The sequence below is a fragment of the Tympanuchus pallidicinctus genome, unplaced genomic scaffold (genome assembly GCF_026119805.1).
Source record: "Tympanuchus pallidicinctus isolate F22 unplaced genomic scaffold, pur_lepc_1.0 scaffold2, whole genome shotgun sequence".
NCBI classification, from domain to species: domain Eukaryota; kingdom Metazoa; phylum Chordata; class Aves; order Galliformes; family Phasianidae; genus Tympanuchus; species Tympanuchus pallidicinctus.
In genome coordinates, this window is record NW_026294721.1 from 27,252,205 (window position 1) to 27,276,110 (window position 23,906).

Consider the following 23,906-nt stretch of genomic DNA (forward strand, 5'->3'; position numbering starts at 1 on the left):
TAGCCTAGTCATGCTGTCCAAAGCCTTCTGTTTGATTTTTTTTTTTTTTAATGTATGCTAACAGTCATCAGAAAAAAGAGCTCTTTTGTCTATCTGTACAGTGAAAAGATGAACCAGCATCAGTTATAAAAAAATAACTAAAGTCTCTTGGCTAAAGAGTTGGTCCAGCTAACTGACAGAATGGAAGCATAAGGAGGGAGACAAGCTGACTAAGCCCAAGCAGTAATTCACTCTCTAAACAGCTGAACTTGACAGCAGTGGTTCCTTGAAGAATCACAGCCAGTATTCATACAGTAAATACCTTTGTGGTACCAGTACCCTGTGTTACAATATCTGGAACCCACAGAAATTTTTTTAAAAAATCATCAAGCTGCAAATGTTTTTATTAAGCATTTCAGATACTATCCAGTAATAGAAGCATCTGTATAAACTCATCTACAGCATTTAATCTACTTGGCAAGTTATTTTCAAGTTACCATCAGTAAATTGCCAAGCACTTACAGCTAACTAAAAAAATAAAAATCATACCCAGGTTTCTTTACGAGTTTCAGAACCATTTTCCACAAATATGACATGAGTAGCTGTTAAGTATAGGGTTCCCACTGCAGCTTTTCTTGAAGATAAGCGATCAAGTAATCGCACATTTTCCACCTAAATAAAGAGAAGACAGATGAAAGAAAAAAAAAAAAAGGCTATGGCATAGCATACTGCAGTGACATATCAACAATCATATTTTGTCCATTACAAACACTGTGTTGTCATGCTAAGATAGATGTTTACCAGCTAAACAGCACACAAATATATACAAGAGTGATCTACTTTCATAAGCAATAGATCTTAGGATTCATGGGACAGTTCAGGTTGGAACTCAGGAAGTCTTGAGTCCAATTTCCTGGTCCAAGCATGTTTGGTGCTGAGGTTAGATCAAGTTGCCCAGGACTTTACCCAGTTGGGTCTTGAAAATCTCCAAAGATGTAGTCTGCCCAACCCATCTGGGTGATCTGCTTCGTTGCCAAACTGTTCTTACAGTGAAATTAATAGAAAAGCATGCTACAAGAATCCACTCAGTGAAGGCCACTAAGATGATCAGGGTCTGGAACACTTCTCTGATGAGAAAAGGTTGAAGGAACTGGGATTGTCTGGCTTAGAGAAGAGAAGGCTCTGGGGAGACCTCCAATATTTGAAAGGAGCATATGAACAGGAGGAGGAATGGCTGTTTACAAGGGTGGATAATGATAAGACAAGGGGGAATGGTTTTAAACTGAGACAGGGGAGGTTTAAGTTGGATATTAGGAAGAAGTTCTCGCAGAGGGTGGTGATGCACTGGAACAGGCTGCACAAGGAGGTTATGGATGCCCCATCCCTGGAAGCATTCAAGGCCAGGCTGGATGTGGCTCTGGGCAGCCTGGCCTGGTGGTTGGTGACTCTACATATAGCAAGGGGGTTGAAACTAGATCATCATTATTACCCTTTTCAACCCAGGCCATTCTATGACAAATCCTTTAGTGCTATGTGTAGTAGTTATATTTTTTAGCTCCGGGGTCGTGCCTACAACACTTTTCTAAGGAAATTATTTTTACATCTTGCTCAGATATATAACCTCCTCTTGAGCCAATCTTTCTTGATCCTTCCCACTAATATCAGCTGGAGGGTGGCAGACACAAGGGCATAGATGCACATCCTGGATTTTAGACTGTACTATACATATGCCACATAGAAGGTGAGAGAATAAACTGAAATTCTGGGAAAGTGACACAAGGGAAGTAAATTGAAACTGAGAGTCATAGGTAGTTTCTTGTTTTTGTTGCTATAGGAGCGATCTAGCTAACTCCCCCTCCCAGAAATTCCAGTGAATGCTCAAATCGTTGCTGGTTTATAAGAGAATACAGAATGGTCAAAAATAAATCAGACACTGAGTATCTCAAAATTAACAGTCAAGCTTGAATCAAATAATGTTGGAAGGCTGCCTCACTACTGAAAAAAATAAAAATAAACATACTATCTCACACTTAATATGAGAAAGCATAGCTAAAACCATCTGAATCAGAAATGGTGTGTGTGTGAGAGCATGAAAAGATGATTTTCCCATAAGATATTCCCAGGGCCATATGAAATGACTATCAGAAAAGTATTTATGTATGAGAAAATTTGATTACATTAAGTGATTTAACTCCAAATCTAACTTAACATTCATTTTTCTCCCTCTTGTGGTACCTCTGTATCCAAACAGATGTTAATAAAAGAGTTCAAAGAACTTCCCACTTGGTAAACCTTACCACAGCGCTGTAATAGCATGGTAGGACCTGGCATCCACTCAAGCCTTTCCATAATTATCAGTGACACAAAGAAAGCTAAAGAAAAAAAAGAAAAAAAAAAAGAAAAAAAAAAAGAAAAAGAATGGGGAAAAGTAAGAGCTGGAAATGCTTGAGCATATTTCTTCAGTGGGCTTCACTCAGGCTTGCAGACAAGTCTCCAGTGATAGTTCATAAAATGTTCCAGAGTTTGTCCCTGAGGGCCTACTAGGGCTGACAGCAATGGACACATCTGGAAATGTTTGCCTTCAATCACTTTCCAACTGGAATCAAAGACTTAACACCCACGGTTTTGCCTCCTTGGACAAAAAAGGATGTTCTCTCTTTGCAGCACTACTGACAACAGGTATCTATGGCTTTTACACTGTCAATACATGCTACACACCACATTTTATAGGCATTTGATCTGATGCTACCTAGTGTTTCTGACTGATTAGCTAGAAGAATAAATAAATTAGCAACATAGAAAACAAATAGATTAAGAGCTGCCTGAAATAATAATTTGCTAACAACAGCCTTTGTGGGTTTCCTACTGCAACAATTTTAAAACCAAAATTAACTGCTTTTACTAAAAAAGCATGCCCTAGTTCAAACACATTAAATCAAAGAATGCGGATCATCAAGACCATGCAATGTGTAGTAAATTACCCAAATGGTTTTATAATGCTGAAATCACACTGAGAATGTGATTTTCACTCAAGCAGCAACAGCACAGCTCTGTGCAGCCTGCCCACTGCTGCAAGAGAGCTTCAATACACTGCTAATCTTCTTTATGTCTTCTCTTCTTGTCTTATGTTTGAAGCACAAAAGCTGACTGCGAGTGCTGCTCCAAGAAAATGGAAGAGGGCAAAAGAAGGTTAAAGACTTCACCATTCTTGGATTGAAATGAAGGCAACTTTGCATCAATTTCCTTAAAAACAGAGTGGGGTGCAACAAAAATAAAGAAAGAAGAAAGAGATCTACAAAGTCATTTTTCATTTTAATAACACAGACTCCAGATTACATTCACAGAAGCTTCCCACAGGACTTCGAAATGGGATGTAGTGCTTCACAACAATTTTTCTCTTTGTTTTTAAGTAATTCTACCGAAATTACAAAGTGAGCAGAAAGATGCCATCACCTAAGAACTGAATATTTGCAACATATTATCTAAACACATTGCGTTATTTTAAAAATAGGAATAGAGATGTTCTTAAAACAAACAAATGAAAAAAAAAAAACAGTTTGGTAGAAAAATGCTTAAAAATTAAACAATTAGCAAAACCAAGTTTCCTTCAAGGCCAGCTATAATCTGCTTTAAACAAAAATAAAGCAGATAGAAAGCATGAATAGTCTTTTCCCAGGACCATCTACTTCAGAGGTCATGTACTGGGATAAGGAAGAATAGAAGGAACACAGCATTAACCCAAAACATTCAGTAATAAGACAAAAAGAAGATATAAAAGAGCATGGATCATACTAACCAAAGATTTAGGCAGTGCCCCAAGTCTAAGAAGAACCCTCCAAAAACAAACATCTGGACAAAATCATGTCTCTGCCATGCAGTCCAGCCAAGGAGGGCACTGCTCTAGAGCACCTGGTCTTGCACAAGGAAGTGGTCACACCAGATGCCACCCTACAAACTGAGATTCTTTAGGTTGTGACACAAGAAAAGCAGACACTCACAAAGCAGGTCAGAGGCTTGGAGCTGAATTTTCAACTCTTAAAATTATATCTTCTCCCTTCTCATTAATCAGAGTTTCATAACTGATTTTCTGAACCCAGATGAGGGAGAAGTTACCATTTTCAGGAGGCCAGCCATCACGGGCCTGCTGATAATGACTCAGACTGACTCTCTCCTCCAGTTTTATCTATGGTTTATTTGATTTATTATTCTTAATTATTCTGTATTATCTGACATTGCTTTTAATAAATCAGTTCTCTCCTATCTCAATCAGGTTTCTTCCTCTTCCTTCTCAAGCCTTCTCCTGAGCGGAGAGAAGGGTGTTGTGTGATTTACACTTCAAACCACTACATAAGGTCATAATTTCTGATAGGCCAAATTGCATTTTAATTGCATGAATTTGTCATTCAACATTGGCACTTGCAACACCTGATAAGAGTGATCTTCACATTTTGTTAGCTGCACCATAGCATTTTGTGACCAAGATGGCAAACAACAAACATCGTTACTGCTGAGAAGGTAAACGAGGATTTTATTTTTTTTTTTTAGAACTATCAATCATAACTCCAAGTAATCTTGAGCCTTCTTGAAAGGAAGCCCTCCCGGCCATCAACACTATCCCCCACACATTGCTGTTAACTTACATTTATCAACAATTACTTTTGTTGTCAGTATCATGAGACATTGCTATATGCCCCTACAGCAAACTTTCATTTCTCCTATGCTGTGTAATCTAACTATTATCAGCGGTATTTGCCTCCTCTGTCATCTCCTCCCCTCTCTGTATCTTTCAAAACTGTTGTCAGTAAAATATTGCAGACTCTTATGTATTTTCTTGGGTCTCTAGCAAGGAACCTCCCTCACTGTAAAAATGGACTTCATTATTTGTTTCCTATTTTTTAACTAGTTATCACTGAGAGGTCCCTGTGTCTTCATCCATGATGATTAAACTTCTCCAAGAGACATTTTGTCACATGTATTCATCGTAGTCCACAGAAATTTTAAAAATTCTGGGTTTCTCTTTTTAATCATATATTCCCATGAATCTAAAGATTTAGAATGGAAAAGCAGCTGTTTACAGTTTTCTTGGGTTGTGTGTTGTTTTTTTTTGTCTTGACTGGGATGCTTTTAGGAAACACACCATGGTTTCTGGCTTGACAGTTTTCTACTTGACCATGGTAATTTTTCACCATTCATGGTTTACAGTTTCTTATGAAATCTCTTCTAATAACGTGTTTATTGGTGACAAATCGTTTGACATGCTCTTGATAGAATAGATATAGCCCTAAATACTTTCACTACTTTGATCACTTACTAGCCTCTGTCAAGATTTTGCCTATTAAAAGACAGCTTGAAAAAGGCTTTACTACTAGATTTTTGCTGAATTGTTCTTCCAAATCTCTTTTGGCTTGCATTATTTTGTTTGTGTATTTAATTTATGTTTCATTTTCTTTATTTAGGCACAACTTCAAATTGAAAGAAGCCCTTTTACTTCTAAGAAAAGAAGTTATTGAAATAAGAGACATCCTCTTACTCCCTTCCCCTGCTGGTTAGCTATGCAAGTCTTTTTTTTTCATCCTTTAAAGCCTTTTTCTGGAAGTTGGCTTACAGTGAGTTCCCGTATTTAAACAAAATCTTCATGACTCCCGTAAACATTTCAACTTTTGGCTCTCGTTCTTTCTAAAAAGTTTTCACATTTTTATGCACTTTCCTCTTTCAAGTTAAATATTTACATGTTTAACATTTCCATGGGATATTCTCCCACTTCTTTTGCTATTTCAGGAATACTCAGCAAAGTATATTCATTAAAGTCACACAGAGGTTCCAGCTATATTTTGAACCAGGTCTTTCTGTCACTGCTTAAGATCAGGTACCAGATTTATTTAGAATTACACTATTTTCTTTTTTTCCTAATATAAGCAAATAGTCTCTATAAAAACAATAATTTACAACACCTACAATTTTATCCAGAATCATATCCCCAGCAGTTATCCAACACCAATTTGGCAATGTTTCCCATTGTTACAGCATTTTCTGCATCTATGCCTTGTTTGATTTTGTCTAGGTCATCACAGGTGATGTGACAGCAAAGTTCCTTGCCTTTCCCATGTGACCTGCCACTGAGAGCAGCCTGTCACACTGCTTATTATTTTTTAATCAGTTTCTTAGTGTGTTTATCACATCACCATTCCCATTTATAACCAGTAAAACACTGGTCTTCACAAGTGTTTCCATGCTCAGTATTTGTACAGAAACACAGACACATTTGGACCTGTTGACTATGATTTGATTTTTTTTCTTCCTGTGGTTAAGTATACCTCTTGGTAACTACTGTTTATTTCAGAATGTATATATATATATTTTCTATGAACAGAAGTTTTATGACACATTTCAGCATCCAAAATATCAGATGTTTTCTGCATTCTAACAAGAGCTTCTCAGTTTTTCTTCAATACTTGCAAATGCAATTCCTAATTAGCACTCCTACCAGATTTGATAAAGGGCTGTTTGTTAGACAATGCGGCTGGCCAAATTTTTAGCTGGCATTTATTCCCAATGGCTTCAATGAATACAGTAAGTACAATGAAATCCTCAAACTTTGGCTTGATAAAGATTAGCATGATTCATCAATCTGGTATAACTCACCTGCATTATATGCCAATGTGTGATGGCAGTATGAGAAAAATAAAGCACTGTGATTGCAGTATGAGAAAAATAAAGCATGATTATTAATATCTTGCCTCATGAACCACTTCATCATATTTAACATCAATTTCAACAGGCAAGTGAACTGCTTACGTCTACCTGGATTCAAACCCAATATTGTGATTTACTGTATGCAAACAGCACAAAGAGCCTTCAGGAGCAGCAAGAATCTCTAAGCTTGCAGGAGCTCATTCTAAAATGCTTGCAAACCCCCAGCTGGCATATATGGATTTTATCTGAGCTCTGTCTGTGTTTCTCTGACTACTTTCCAGTTACTCAAACTTTCTGGAAAAGTAGTATACAGAAAGAAAAAAAAAGGGAAGAAAAAAAGTAAAATAACACCATCTTCAATGTTAGATTTCATTCAGCTTATCAAAGGATTCAGATAATATACTGTCGTCTTTATCCTCCTAATCAGGAAAAGTAAGCCAAGTCAAACACCTTAAATGATCTACAGGGAACAGGAATATGTTCATTTTTTTTTTTTTTTAAAAAAAAAAAAAGCAAGAACAGCCTGTAAAGCTGCGAGAGCTCAAGGAGAAAAATATAAGTGCTAACCAAGCCAGACTGAGGAGTGGCATCTAAGTAAAAACATAAATAAATTATTTGAAGCTGTTGCCTTCATCATTCACTTTTGCTTAATGACTGTGGTTGTCTGGACTTAAAGAAAAGACTGCCAAGAGATTTACTTCAACGATTACAACCCCTCACATGGAGGCCAAACCCTCCTTCTTTCAGTGCAACACAGACAACAGAAAAAAAAAAAAGAGGAAAAAAAAAAAATAGAAGTTAAAGGGAACTCAAATTAAAAACAGATGGAAGGCATTTTTTAATCAGAGAATAAACATGACAAATGGTTTGCCAAGAGGTCATTCAAGAAAAAGATGTATTATTAGAAAAAAGCATGGGTTAAAGCTTTATTCAGGCACAACTTCCACCAGTTTCAATGGGACTCCCACCTAAGGAAGAACAACAAAGATATGATCCTGAAAGTGATCAGAAAAATTGCTGTGCCAAAACATTATTTCTAAAATTACCCACATACTCTAATTTGTTTTCATCTGTAGTACAGATTTCTTCTTGGAAAAGCTCTGTCTGCACAGCCTATTTTTCAAAGCTTCTTGAACATGGTACCTTCATTCTTCAATTTATGTAGGCACCTCCAAACATAGGCCAACATCATAAAATTGCAGAAGTTACTGATCCTTTTTCATACTCCATGTGGGAAAGCTCTTCCAGATAAATGCAGGATCTGCTTTTATGGGGGGCACAGACTTGAGTCTGGGGAAGACAAAGAAGCAGCAAGACAAGCAAAACTGTCATGCAGTTTTACTTCCAGCACAGACACTCTCTGTCTGTGGACTTCCTTCTAAGCCTGCAACTCCTGAGTTATATACTGCAATTTCAACTGCACATCTGGAAGGAGAATTCAGATGGAAAACATATCCGGCATCTAAGAAAAAAACTGCTGTATTCCTGCCCATCACCAAGCAAGATCTGTTATTAATTCTTTCATTTCCTACCCACCAAAAAGGAGGAAAGCTGTGCAAACCCTCACGGTGGGTTTGCACAGCTCCCCTACAAATTAAAGATAAGCAGAGAATCTCCTAGCTCAGCCACATCCTCGGGAATTTCTTTCCTATTCAATGAGATAAAATGTACACTGACATATGAGAGTACAAAAGTGCGGAGACATTTTTGATAGTTCAAGGGTACAGCAAGTCAAATGATGCAGTGAACTTCAGTCACTGATTCTTTGAACTTGAGTGAGTTTCCAGGTTGTGAATGGTATCTACCACCAAAAAAACTTTGTGAGTTTGTTTTGGTCTGGAAAGCAAGGGAGAAAGAGGGAACTGAAGTTTGGAAGTCACAGTACATATCGGGAAGGGCCATGGGAACATTAGAGCATTACAGCAAATGCACAGGATCTGCAAGACAGATCAAGCTTCCATCATGGTCTTGCAGGCTCTGCATGTGCCAGCTCAACAGCCGCTATTTCATAACAGTACTGCTGAAAAACTTGCTCCAGTGCCAAAGAATGGGGCCAGCTTAGGGTAGCACAGAGCCCTAGAAAGGCTCCTTCTTTCCAGCCATGACTTTGTCTTCCCTCAGGCTCCTAGCCCAGGGCTGCAGCTGTTTTCCCAGCTCACCTTGCAGTGTCACACATACAAGGAGAAACCAAATCCTGGGAACTAGCGACACGGCACTGACTGACTTCAGCATTGCAGGCATGCAAAAGCCAAAGGAAGAGCATGTGCAAGCCAAAAGCCCGAGCCTAATGAGAAAAAAGGAGCACAGCTGGTATGGTTTGAGGCCAAGTGGAATATTTGAGCTTTCTTCACCCTGGTTGACCTCAGCTATTCAAGTGTTTAGCATAATTCTCAAGAGTGGAAAAAATATAACATGCTAAAGATCAAATGCTAGAACTATAAAGATGTTTTTTATCCACACAGGGAAAGAATAATATTGTACTCACTAAACAAAATATATAATAATATATCTTTTTGCATAGTCCTGGAACAAGAAAAATGGAAAACAGAGCTGTCAATGAATTTTACTATTTAATGTGGTTTCTATTCTATTTCAATAAGAATCATAAAAACTGTTGTTGATCCATGTAATTTCTCTGTATTTTCATCATTGAAAAGATTTCTCAATTTGTAGCACAGAATCAGAAGGCCACATATGTCAAAAGAATCATCAAAAGCCAAAAATATGAAAATAATTAAATTTAAATAAAGACACCTAGGGCAAACCTGACAGGAGGGGGGTAAACAGTCAAGAAAAATTTAAGCAAGCCTAACTCATTAAATGACTGAAGTAAAGCTGAAATAATGGAAAGTAGCTAAAAAAGTTTTAAGGAATTACTTGCATATTAGCAAGACACTGAGCAAATTGCCTACTAAATAGTTTGATTAAAAATATCTGATTGTTTGTTGTGATTTATAAAATATGGAAACTAAACACCGTATTATCATATGTATATAAGTAGTAATTTTATAAAGGATGCAGTGAGCTGTAGCCTATTATCAGAGTATAGAGCACTGCAGCATGGTGTCTACACTACAATACAAAGACAGAAATTACCAAGAAAAGAAGTGAGTAACTGATGAATTTCCTAAGTCAGCAGGAATAATTAATTAATATATAAATATATATAAAATAATGATTAATACATTTTCCAAAATTGTTTAGATTTACCTCTGAAAAAAATATACAGAAAATTATTGTATATAGCAATAATGTATAGCAGGGAGGAACAATTGTGCACTGAGCAATGAAGAAAAAATGCAAACAAAAGAATTTTTTGCAGGCACACTGTTCTGGCAACTTCAGTGCCAACTTTCATTTTGTTTTATTTTTTTAATCAACGCTACACCTAAAACAGAAATAAAGTGCATATTAGGAATAGGCACATACATAAAACTTATGTTTCAAAAGTGAAAAAAACATCCAGAATCAAAAGGTTCTAATCCCAGAGGTAATGTAAAATAAAGAAAGCCAAGTGAAAAATAGAACTGCATGCACAAAAGCCAAAGAACTGAATCCTGAACCTTTTAAAACCAGAGGAACACTTTCATTGCCTTAAACAACCTTTGGATCACTGTCTCCATCAGTGTTCTTGCATCAGCTCATAAATTTGGCAGCATTTTCCCATATGGATGATTCTTTTCTTCACTCTCTTCTAAACTGCTTTTCAGTTAGCATTCTGAATTAGATATTTTGGTATTAGATCAGAAGCACTATTATCACAGAATCACATAATGGCCAGGGTTGGAAGGGACCTCAAGGATCATGAATCTCCAACCCTCTCGCCACATGCAGGGACACCAACCTCCCCATTTAATACTAGACCAGGCTGCCCAACCAACCTGGCCTTGAACACCTCCAGGGACAGGGAACCCACAACTTCTCTGGGCAGCCTGTTCCAGCACCTCACCACTCTCTCTGTAAAGAATTTCCCCTAGATATCCAACCTAAATCTCTTCGGACGGAGCCCAGGATACCACTTGCTTTCCAAGTTGCAAGAGCACGCTCCTGGTTCATGTTAAGTTTTTCATCCATGAGGACCCCCAGATCCTTCTGTGCAGGACTACTCTCAGGATTTCTCCTGCCAGTCTGTATGTATGCCTGGGATTTCGCCCTGGAATCAATATTATTGCTTTCCGAGCTGCGAGGGCACACTGCTGGCTCATGTTAAGTTTTTCATCTGACAAGACCCCCAGGTCCTTCTCCACAGGGCTGCTCTCAAGGACTGCTCCTTCCACTCTGTATGGATGCCTGGGATTCCTCCAGCCCAAGTGCAAAACTCTGCACTTTGCCATGTTGAACCTCATTAGGTTCACCCGGGCCCACCTTTCAAGTCTGTCAAGGTCCCTCTGAATGGCATCCCTTCCTTCCACCGTGTCAACTGCACCACTCAGCTTGGTGTCAACAGCAAATTTGCTGAGGGTGCACTCGATTCCATCATCTATATCACTGATACAGATGTTAAAGAGCACCGAGCATCCTGATCTAGAACAACAGCTCCTTCACTCACTTCACAAAGGTCAGTGTGCTCCCGCATTCACTCAATTAGACGTAACCAGTCAACACTTAATTAGTTATTATTTTAATGATCAGTTGTCCTACAGGCTGTTACTGCTACACAGGCAGAGAGTTTTCAGATAATAAATATATGACATGTTTTAACCTATTTCACATGGAAATTTCAATAGGATGACCAGAGATTAAGAACAGACAAATGGATAAAGATAACCAAAAGTAATGTTCTGTTTCTTCAGGAGAATGTGTATTAATATATCATGGTGAGATATATGAATCAGATTACAGAAACAAAGAAACAGTTGTAAGAGTAGTAACCAGGTAAAGTAGATTATTTTAATAGAAAATGAAATAAAGTATTAATGCCAAAGTTTCTGCACCTTATTTACATAACTATCTTAGAAGCTCATACACATGAAGAATAAAGGGTAACTGGAGACTATGAATCTTCTCTAATTCCAGATATTCTTTTGGCTATGTGTACAGATCTTCTGCTCTTAAATCACATATCTAAAGCTAAGCATTAAAAATCTCATTCCATAAGTAGCAATGCCCCAAAGTAACCAGAACTGAATAAATAAACTTTCCCTACATAAGCAGATCAGTGAAATTTCAGCTGAAACTGTTCTCAAAAGTTTTATTTGTGGTCCTCTGTAACAATCATGTTACTTGAACACAGGATGAAGGGTACTGTCTATCGTATCCCCAGAATAACTCTGTTGGGCCAAATACATCTGCAGTACAAATACATCCTGCATAGCTGGGAAAATTCAGGAAAGAGAATGGCACAGGGGACTTTTGTGACTGAGGTGTGCTCATCTAGGCCAAATCTGCTAAAACAGAAAGGAAATACCACTCAGTGCTAGAAATTAGTTTCGGAAAGTAAAATACTTGGTAGGATTCTTCATCATCATGAGAAATAGCAATGTATCTTACAGTTTTCCTGAGAAAGGAGTCATTGAAAAGAAATACCTCACTGTAACATCACAAAAACAAAACCACTTGAGCAACTCAAATCATCCCAAGTATTGTGTTAACAAGAGATACTCAATCAAATGAATTTCTGAGTTAATTCCATTTAAGACACCTGCTATACCAGAGATAAATATGATGCGTTCTTTATTTTAAGAAGCCCATTCAATAATCCTGCTGCCAATATATGAAGACAAATGATATGGAATGATTATGGTAAATAAAATAAAGTGATTAGCAACAGTGCCCAAAGTCCCCCAATAAAATAAACACATCTTTAGAGACCTTATCTGTCTACCTGTTCATGGTTAAACATATCTCTACAGATGTTAATAAGATATGCTTCTTGTCTATGTGAAAGTATTGTTTATTAATTTTTTTTTAATCACTGTTATAAGCAGTTCAAGTTTTGGGTTTTGGCAGTTATCCTAGACAAATCTTGCTGCTCAACCCATACTAATGGCTGACAGTGGTTTTACTCATTTTTAAAAGATTGTTGGAATTATGCATAACTTTATTTAGCTACGCGCGACAGTTAGCAACTTTTAAATACACTCAAATTACAGCCTTTATAAATAGGACGACATTTACATTGTGACATTTACACCACTGCTGCCTCTGTGTATTTGTACATGCACTCTCCATTCCACCTACAACATCACGGTAGAACAATGGCATTTAGTACATGAAAGACTGTGTTTGAGACTCAGCTGTATATTGTCCAGAAGGGCTAAGGAATACTCCTTAATAAAATAATGAAGAAAAGCAGTGTTTAGTCAAGTGGTTTCTTTTTCTGCTATTAACTTGCTATTTTTGCTTACTAAGGAGAGATAATAGTTAAACTCTTCAGAACTAGAATTTAAGGTATTATGCCTTTTGGTGAAGGGCTAGGCAATGTACCATTACCAAAATTATGTAGTTATGTCAATAGCACATTGGAAGAACGGAACTGCTGAGAAGGGGAATACACACATTTTGAAAGACTCAGAACAGATTTTGGAGTGGGAAATCCCGCTGGAGGCCTGTGATGCTGTTGCAAAGTATTCAGTAAGGCTGACCCAGAGGGCAAGATATATTTAGAGTTAAAAAAAAACCTTTTGACAATCAAAGATTTTTAGAGAAACTAAGTTACCATGGTACTGGAGAAAAAGTCCATTTACAAACTGAAAGCTGCTTAAGGGATAGGAAGCAGAGTAGGGCTTAGTGGCATGTCATTCAGGATGGAAGCAAGTCAGCAGTGAAGTCCTACAACTTCTGAGACTGGTTTCACTCCACTTTATCAATGGCCTGGAGAAAAGAGTAAGCAGTAAAATCCTCAAGTCTGTGGATGATAGTAAGCTTTCTTAGACAGCCAAATGCTGTATTTGTGGCACAAGAGATTCAGAAGAGCCGTGTGCAGGCAAAAGAGATGCAAACAAATATATATGGTTTAACTATGAGGGAAAAAGCCCTAAACCATGTCTACACAACCATTGATGGACTCAGAAATTATAGTTCCCACACAGGGAAAAGGTCTAGGGGTGACTGCTGACATTTCTCGAATTTACCAGAAACACACGGGCTGTGATCAAGATTTATGATGAAGGCTTGGAAAAGGTGAGAATAAACTGTTATTCTCCAAATCAGCAAAGCTAGAAGCAAGGAGCACTGAACAAAATTTCTACAGCTGTGATCTTTTGCAACTTGATCCCACACAGGAAAAAGGTGTTAGCATGTCCAGAAAGGGCTTTGGCAAACACATGAACAAGAGGTCCATAAAGGGACATGAATCAAACAAGGGAGGGATGGACTTGACCGCAACAATACAAATATGGACATCGCAAGAGTGAAGAATGTGGCCAGGATTTCCTTCCACCACTAGAACACACAGAGCAGTGACCTAAATGAACTATTGGTCCAGATGACTTGGAACTCCTCTCTGCTACTGTTCGTTTCTTCTGCTTAAATGACAGCTATGATATATCAGATTTATTTTCATATATGTGAACTATCAGTCACTGCTGTTTTATTTGAACTAAAATAAAAAACAATTGCTAATTATTTTGGCAACAATTGGCATTACGTTTTTATTTCCTTTTGAAAGAAAAGCTTTTACTTGGGACTAGAACTTTGTTTTAATTTTGTATTAGTAAGTTCACTAATTTTCTAAGTATGGGATTTATCTTAATTTTCAAAATGTCTGGGAATCCATCTAGACTGGCCATCTGGACAGTCACATTATTCTGAAATAAGTATCTCTACACAGAAGGCAGTTGCTTATCAAGCTTTTCACTGGATGAAATTGCATGGAGTTAGGAAACGGGATACCACAGACTAACTCTCAATATAGTGAGAATATTTCTATTTCCATTCTTTGCATTGCTGATATTGGAAAACATTTAATGTTAAATTTCAAATTATCAGTGAAAAGAAAAAAGTAAAAACAAAAAACAATTAAAAATAGACAACATTCTTTTGGTGACTGATTTTCTGGTTTTGTTTTTTGTTTTTGTTTTTGAACAAGCACATCAAAGATACTGTTTCTGCAAGGTAAATGTAGATACACTATGGCATCACTGTATTTGGGAGTAACTTGAGGGATGTATTTCAGCACCCACTCATATTTAATATCTTGGCTTTTCTGTATTTGTAGAAGGATTTTTTAAAGGATTTAAAGGCACCTTCACATCCTGCCTTCTAAACTGCCTTACTCCAGGGACATAACTCCCAGAATACCTACAAATATAAGGAGACACATGGAATAAAGACTGTACAATCACCTCCCACTGAGTAAGATTTCCAGAGCAAGTTCTGAAGTATCAGTGCTGTGCTTTCTCATAGCTGTCTTGATACTATACATACGCAAAACCCATTTCTGCAACATGTGAAGGCACACACTTGCAGAAAAACAGAAAAGCTTCCATTGTCCATAATAGGCTTGGGTCATTCGTTAAAAACAAGCATGAAGACTTATTTTTAAATTTAATTTTTTTTTCCTTATTAATCTGCTTTCATTATTTTTCACATTGATGCTTTCAACATTTGGCTCACGGCCAAAAGCACCTGTTCAGGCATCTTCCACTGACCATTTCCTACCCATGGTAAGACGATTGTTAGTGTTCTGACATTCTGACATAAGAATCTCATGATTCTTAGTGTTCTGACAGTTTTCTTTAAAAAAAAAAAATTAAAAAAAAAAAAAATGCCACTGATAAATCATGAAATAAGAAGGAACAGATGCTATAAATACGTATGTTCATTTTAGCACCTAAAGACACAAAAATCCAAGTCAAGTAAGGAGTCTCATCTGAAATTAGCATCATCATGCTAGACACTGACAAAAACAAACAAACAAAAAAACCCACACAGGCACAATCAAATACAAATAACTTTTTAACAGCTTTGGAGGATGACAGGAAACAAACAAACAAAAAAGGTAAAAAATATATGCTATGCCCACTTCAAATTAGTATATTGTGGGAGTTCATTTTTAGTCATTATTTTTATGCATGCGCCAAAATTGCATCTCATTTTATAAAGCAAGATGGAATTTCCATCTTTGTTAACAAACACAGGCTTCTGCAGGAAAAAAAAAAAAAAAGAAAGAAAGAAAAAAAAAAAAAAAAGGACTAACAGAAGGACTATAGCATCAGTCTGCAAAAAATAAACAAATTCATCACCAGATCTGACACTGAGATGAGCTATAGGACAACACACCTTCATTCCGATAACAAGACACAGTCGGGGTCTGCCATTCACTAAGGCGACTCAAACCCCCAGCCCAACCCGCAGCACCCCCCTCCCCCGGGGCAGCCGGGCGGGCCGCAGCACAGAACGGCCCTACAGCCGCAGGGGCTGCTCCCGCCCGGACCCACCTTGGGCATCCGGATGTGCTCCATGGCGGCGGCGGCGGCGGCGGCGGCCGGCCCGGCTGCTCACGTCAGGCGGGCAGCCATGCGCACCTGGGCTCCTGCCGGCCTTTCATTCATATATATATATATAAAATATATATATTTATAATATATTAATTTGTCCCCCCGCTTTCTGGCGCAGATAGGATTAAAAAAGGGAAAAAAAGAAAAAAAGAAAAAAGAGAAAAAGAAAAAAAATAAAGGTCTGTTCAGGGCAGAGGATGCGGCTGCTCGAGTGCCGGCAGGTCAGCGGCTGGCTCCACCTCCAGCAGGCGCCATGATGCCCGGCCGCGGGGATGCTGAGCGCGGCCCAACCCGGCTGCATTGTCTCAGGGCACGGCGCGGGGGGCTCTTGGCAGCTCGGTGTCTGGAATTGCCCCGCTCGATGCTTCCTGTGAGAAGGACCAGAAACAGCGAGGGGAGCTCTGCCTGAGGTGGCCTCCCTCCATCGTTTCTCATTCCCTGGTTCAGTGTGCGCAGTGTCTCCAAGGCAAAAAGTCCACTGCGTGAAACTGAGGCACAGAACTGCATTAATCTCAAGCTCTACATGTCTGTTTTTCAATAATTCACAATGTGCACAAAGGGAGATTTTTTGTGACACGTAATTTTCGGTCTTACTTAATAAATTTCTTGTGCCGTTGCTTGCCTTGCCTGGACCATCAGATGTGATACCTTCTGAGGCAAAAATAGATGTTTTAGGGCTGCTTTCCTCAGGTTACCTGGGCAGACATAGAGAACATCTCTAACCAGCTTCTCACAAATAGGCAGTTCCATTCTGGCTAGCCACCTCAAAGGGTCAGGAATAAGTATGAAGATGTACTGAAGCACACAAAGCCTGCAGCAAGAGAGCTGTGCTTCAGAGCAGCAGAAGCTCCCCACACATTCTTATCTTGCCTGCAGAGAACAGAGCAAGCTTAAGCTTTTTTTTGTGAAAGCTAAAACATGAGTTGTAAATGACTGGAGGCCACCAAAACTTTTTAACGTAAGGGAAAGGGAACAATGGTTATAATGTTACTTGCACAGTTCCTGCCAATGTTTCTCTAGTCCCGTCACCTTTTTGCTAGATTGTTTTGTGCCAACTCTTTGGTTAGAGGAGACAGAAGCTCTGCTGCCAGGAGTGGAACATAAGTCGTGTCTGAATTTGACCTTTCTGTTTCCTTCTGTCTCTCTTTTCACCACTTCTGCCTTTTTTTTTCTCCCATAATTCAGCTGTTGGTATTGTGCAGAAGTGGATAATTTGCCCATAATCTGAGACACCATCAACTGGACAAAATCTGTTCTCTACTGAGAGTTTTTATCTTTCCATTTCACTTTGGTCACCCTGATCTGATACAAGAGTTGAAGATATTTTCTATTTGAAATTTCACTGGATGGCATCCATAAAAGTGCAGGAATTACATAAAGAGTCGTTCATTCACAAGACTCAATTAGTGGTATATTTTGCTCTCTTATTTTAGGCCTGAGCTGTAAAAATCAATTAAGAATTAACCAACCATGGAATATATTTCCTTTGTAGCTATAAATAAATATGATTCATGGCATATATTACCATAGTTTGGCATTTGCTACTGCCAGTAAGTGAAAATGGAAGAAAGCATGCTCATCCTTTCAGTCCCTGGAGATACTTGCTTTTCCTTGTGGTTTGTTACTGCCAAGTTTAAGTCTTGCTGTTGATGGTGCTTTATCTCTGCTTCAATATCTGCACACTAAGGCATTCATTGCTCACAGAACACTGAAAGTGAAATCCTGTTAAAACTGAAATCCTGTTAATAGCAATCAGTTGCTCTACATCCTGCAAGAGTTTTTTAACTGTCTTGAACAGATAAAATTATTCTTGAGCAAGGATGGCTATAAACAGAACTGGGGTTTAGACAAAAATGCCTACTGCATTTGTCACAGAAAGATGCAGTAATCACAAGCTTTTAACAGTTCTCTTATATGAATAATTTTCTTTCTATCATGGATGCTGTTATCTTAACAATCCTGAAAGTGAAATACTTTCTCTACGGAAGTACAGTGAGGCCAACAACAAAACACAGTACTTCATAGTCTACCATTCTGACTCAACTAAGATGTAGAGATAGGAAAATTGAATTGTCATTACTAAACCGTTTTTGATCTATCTGCTGCAACTAACAATAAAGTACTCGATCAGTGCTTGCTGAAAGACGACCAGGCACTGAGAGCTAGAATGACACTACTGTATTTGTTTTTCATATCCATAAGCAGGAGAGATGGGTTTCAGCCCAAGCTAGTAAAACACGAAAGACACATTTAACTTACAATGTACTAAAATCTCTACTATAATCAATGCAGTCACCTGAATGCTCAAACATTTTCTGTTAGTTAAGATGTGGATTTGAATCATCGTATTGGATCTGGAAGGCTTTGTAAGTTTATTCGTGTTTTGCAACTATCTTTGCTAGATTGCTGTTGGCTGCCTTTTAATATAATCTGCAAACTCTAAGTATAAAAGTATGTACTTATATTAATGCTTATTGTCAAGGGTCATCTACAGATGGCTTTATGGATATATAGACATACCTTAAAAACCATCACTGATCATCATGAAGAAATAAACATGAAACTGATGGTAAGGCAGCTTTATTTTTGGGCAGCTATAGTCAATGTGACAGAATTGTCTGCCTTACAGCCTGGTATTCGGGATGAAGACATGGAGGCTGGTATCATGCCATGTTATTGTGAGCTAAAGGAAGACAATGCTAGTTTGAGTGCAGCTTTTGGATTGTGGATAAGGAATGGAGCAAAAAGAATCCACACAGTTTCTGAAGGCATGTCACTGAAAAACTTCGGCACTTAGAGCAAGAAGTTGTTTGCAGGCATCAAAGCTCTTTCCTCCAGTGAAGCACACAGTTTACCAGGCTGGAGGTGGCAATTGGGTTTTTTTCACTCACTAGACAGCAGTCATACACTGTGGCATCAAAACTCGTGTTTCCTTTTTGCCTTTTGCCTAATGACAGCAGCCAAAGGTGAAACACATGCATGTGATTTGTAGGTGTCTACAGTATTTACACCTTGGATAATCAGTACCATGGATTCAGAAACAGTGTGTCTCTTTCTGTGTTTCATAACTTCTGAACTTTTAGAGGGAACATCCCAAGTTTCTCCTGGCCAGTGCACTTAGACACACAAACTTCTCACTCAGTTAATCTAGCAGGAGCTGCATGTGACAAGGTAAAAACAAGTAGCTTTGACTTTATTCTTTAACTCAGCTAACTGTTACTTGGCTTGACCTTTTAGCATTTCCTTCAAGAATTACTCAAAGCAGTCTTTGATTTTGCCCTGTTATAAAACGTTGTTGCATGGTTATAAAAACAAAATTCACACAGGAAAAAATACCAGCAGTCCCCTGGAGACCCATTCAATCCTGTTATACAGATAGCCCAACTGATATGCTTCTGGCCTGAGTTTCATAACAGAGAAATAAAGCAAATAAAACTCTGAAAGAGCTCAAATAGAACTCCAGTTGCTAACATGAGGATTTCATCAGTTGAGGAAACAGTTATGGTTTTGACAAAGGACTAACATTATTTTAAATGAGAGCATTTCAACAAGATCAGAACAGTTAATCCTACTACTGTAAAATGCTATGTTTTTCATAACAAAACATGTCAGCTGACAGCACAGTGTTGGAGGTCAACTGTGATATACTTGAGCTGGTGTAATTCAGACCAGAGAGGGTAAAGCAGCTAAAGAAGGAGGCCAGTTAGTACAGTGAGTATTATAGGGTGAAAATGAAGAAAAGCACTTCTCAAGAGAGCCAGTAGTGAAAAAAAAAATACTTCCACAAGACAATTAAGAATTCCTAAACTCCTGAAGAAGTGTAATACTGCTTAGAGATTTACCCCATTCTGCAAATCTGCATTCATCAATACTTCTACTTACACTGTTTTGTCAGTCAGCACAATGAAAAGCAATTGCTTTGTCTTGCCTTTTACTGATCCTACACAGGACATTGCTGTAAGGAATAGCTATACTGAGAACCTTTAAGAGAGTACCCCTCTTCCTATATATTAGCTGTGACTAGGTACATCTGAGCAAGTCTACTCTCAGGTTAGATCCTCAGCTGTGTAGAAGAACTTGGTGGAAAAGCTGGATTTATTTATTTATTTATAATTTTATTTTAATTAAAATCTAATATAATCTGCTAGATGTGTTTCCTCCACTCAGAAATTGAGATTTCATATTTTGCTTCACTGCAGTCAGGTATCAGCCACAAATAACTGAGTGACTGAGTTTTCTTTGAGCAGAGGTATTGGGAACTATTCCAATCACCAAAAGATTTTCCAAAGTCACCAAAAGATTTTCCAAATTGTGGTGCCTGTAATACTCTGTCTACCTTTACAGTATCTCATGCAGAATCCTAGACAGGAACTATTCACTAAACCAATTAAAAGAAACAAGCAACCTAGATTCTCAGCTCCTTTCTATTGAAGCATTCAATGACAAGCTCAGCAAAAAGTTAGAAGAAGAAGGCAAGACAGTAGAGCTCAAAGCAGGTCATAACTGTGTGTTCGCCAAAGCAGTATTGTTAAATGAAAAATAAACTTGTGTTGTTATAATAGTTTTCAAAATTTTATTGACTTGTGGGACTGTATTAGTGGTCTGCCTAGAAGATTTTTCCCAACATGAAGAAAAAGAAATTGATATAATATATTTGGGTCTAGAGAAAATAACAAAGAAAAATAAAAATTGGATAACAAAGGAAAAGAATGCCATCATCTTATAATTACCTAAAGCTACATGTGGAACTAGGATCTGGACTTAATGATCCTAGCGAGTCCCTTCTACCTTGGGATATTCTGTGATTCTTTGAACATTTATGTAGAACTGAAAGTGAAGTGATTCCTACCATCTTACTGACAGTCATCAGTGGAAGTGATCAGAATTTGTTTTAGCTGAATTCTGCTGCTTGAAATCCTTCAGAAATGAGGTAGTGATCTCTTTGCTCCTATATATACTGTATTGCTAATGAAAGAAGCTGACACTGAGAAGTGGTCAATGAAGTCTTTCTTATTTACATTCCTTGAAAAGGAGGTTTCAGATCACACAATCCTTTTTCAGCTACTGACAAGCAGTTCACATTTTGAGAAAAAGCAGATTAAGCAAGGGTCATAGTGTTCAGACTGACAGGGTGTTAAGATTGAATTCCAGTGTGCTCTCCCAGAACTTGTCCAGTTTATTATTCGAATTCACTTTGCTTTGTTTTCACCAGGTAAGTGTTTTTCAGGGTCTATTGCTACTTACTGAGTTTTGAGGAAAAAAAAAATGTCAGAGAGGATTCTGAAGAAAACTGTGCTGAACTGCTTCTGACATTCCCTGTCTGAAAGCTCTGTAGTTTGAGCTCCTAACTCCTGTCAGTTTTCAGCCCTGTGTAGTATTAGATTTATGTTCTTGATCGCTGTCAATTATTTTCACGGATTATGTATGCATGAGAAGACAGTGCTTGTTGTAATTTGTTCTGGGAGCGGAATGTCCAGAGTTTTGTTCCAAGGTACTCTTCACAGTCAGGATGTATGAGCTATCATGAAAGGTCTACACTTGTAACAAAAGGATGTAATGTTCAGAAAAAATGTGTGAGGTGAGATGAATCATTAACTACAGATAGCTACAGATATGATTATACATAACTGCTCGCTCTGAGGCTTGTGGTTTACTAACTTAGTGATTACAGTCAATGCATACAGCATATGACTTTGCTATGTTTTTCCTGCATGCCACCTTATCAGCCACTTAGCTGAGTGAGATTTACTTCCCACCTTGCATCTGCAATACTTACCTATGTTTACACAAGTCTCAGAAAAAGCCCAAACATTTGCCTCTTGCTGTCTCAATAGTTTTTCCTTGTTCTTGGTGCCCACACAGGGCAGGTATCTTAGTGGCCAGGCTCACCAGCTACGTGCTTCTTGCATGCTGTACATCACCAAGTTATGTAAGAGTAATGCTCCAGATTCTCATACTTTCTATTCCTTCCTTCTACTTCAGATATGCTGCTGCTTGCTGCTGCTGTTTTGCAAGTGAGGCAACGACACCTGTCACAACACTGTTGTTCCATGCTAGAGGGGACCCCAACATATGTATCAAGGTGGTTAGTGATAGGACAAGAGGGAAACGTTTTAAAGTAAGACAAGGGAGGTTTAGGCTAGATATTAAGAGGAAGTTTGTCCCACTCAGAGGGTGGTGACGCACTGGAACAGGTTGCCCAAGGAAGTTGTGGATGCCCCATCCCTGGAGGCATTCAAAGTCAGGCTGCATGTGGCTCTGGGCAGCCTGGTCTAGTGACTGGTGACCCTTCACATAGCAAGGGAGATGAAACTCAATGATCACTGTGGTCCTTTTCAACCCATGCCATTCTATGATTCTATGATTTATCCAGATCTGATCATCAGGCAGTGACTGCTGCTGATGCAGCTGGAAGCATCTGCTTGAGAAATCTCTCCTTAAAGATCAAAAGGTGAGTTCTGGCCTGGGTTTCATCTTGAAAATATCCTTCCTTCGTGAAACCAGTGGTGAAACTGCATCATTTTAACCCATGCTGACTGGTAGTCTCGCAGATAAGGAGGCTCATGCCTGCAAGAGCATCTATCGCTAGTCAGTGACTGCCCTTCAGAACAAATATAATCCTTTCCAAGCATTTAGTTCTTTGAAATGGTGTGAATGTCTATCTGTAAAACTGGCCATACAATTTCCCCACTAGCATGGAAGTCTTCCATGTGACTATCATGGAGGAGCTGGCTGCCTGTGGTTTGGATGGGCATACACTCTACTGGGTAAATCACTGTCTGGACGACAAGGTCCAAAGAGTTGTGATCAATAAAGTTAAATCCAGTTGATGGCCAGTCACAAGTGGTGTCCCCCAGGGCTTGGTACTCCTATTCAACATCTTTATTGATGATCTTGAGGGGATTGAGTGCATCCTCAGTAAGTTTGCAGACGACACCAAATTGAGAGGGGGTGTTGATCTGGAGGGTAAAAAGGCATTACAGAGGGATCTGGATAGACTGGATCGATGGGCCAAGATAAACTGTATGAGTTTCATTGTGGTCAAGTGTCAGGTCCTGCATTTTGGTCACAACAACTCCAGACAAACCTACAGGCGTGGGGAAGAGTGCCTGGAAAGCTGCCTGATGGAAAGTGACCTGGGTGTACTGATGGACAGTCAGCTGAATATGAGCCAGCAGTGTGCCAAGGTGGCCAAGAAGGCCAATGGCATCCTGACTTGGATCAGGAATGGTGTGGTGAGCAGGACTAGGGAAGTCATCCTGCCCCTGAACTCAGCATTGGTGAGGGCTCACCTCGAGTACTGTGTTCATTTTTGGGCACCTCAGTACAAAAAGGACACTGAGATGCTGGAGCAGGTCCAAAGAAGGGCAGCAAGGCTTGTGAAGGGCTTGGAGAATGTGCCCTATGGGGACAGCCCCGAAGGAAGTGGGGCTGTTAGTCTGGGGAAAAGGAGGCTGAGGGGAGACCTTATTGCTCTCTTCAAATACAACATAAATACACTGGCAGTGTATCCTCCTACTAAGGAACTCCCACTGTATTGAAGAGGCTCAGGATTCCACCTGAGAAGCTGATCTTACAACACTGAATGAAATCTAGACTTCTACTTAGGTTTTCCAAGATAATTCAATGCTAGATATCTGTTAGATATTTGTTTATATATTTTTTTTTTCTCTGTGAGAATTTATAGCTGTCATGTCATCTAAAGGATGGAGAACAGTACAGTCAGAGATGGTTAGCATAAAAAAAAACAAACACTGAAATACATTTTGATGATCCTTTTCATAAAATCTAGTA

At 38.7% G+C, this 23,906-nt stretch overlaps 1 protein-coding gene across 3 annotated transcripts in view; it reads right to left on the reverse strand.

Annotated features, from left to right (window-relative positions):
- Positions 1–23,906, reverse strand: part of MTMR7 (myotubularin related protein 7) — a 64,997-nt gene that overhangs the window by 29,406 nt on the left and 11,685 nt on the right. For 2 of the 3 annotated variants that reach the window (XM_052682063.1, XM_052682062.1), the window contains exons 1-2: positions 16,053–16,351; positions 529–651 (exon numbers count right to left, since the gene is read on the reverse strand). In XM_052682063.1, coding sequence (XP_052538023.1) covers positions 529–651; positions 16,053–16,076 — 147 coding nt within the window. In that variant the 5' untranslated portion in view covers positions 16,077–16,351. Of the gene's footprint in view, positions 1–528; positions 652–16,052; positions 16,352–23,906 lie in introns of those variants that run through there. The other variant, XM_052682064.1, reaches the window with a different exon arrangement.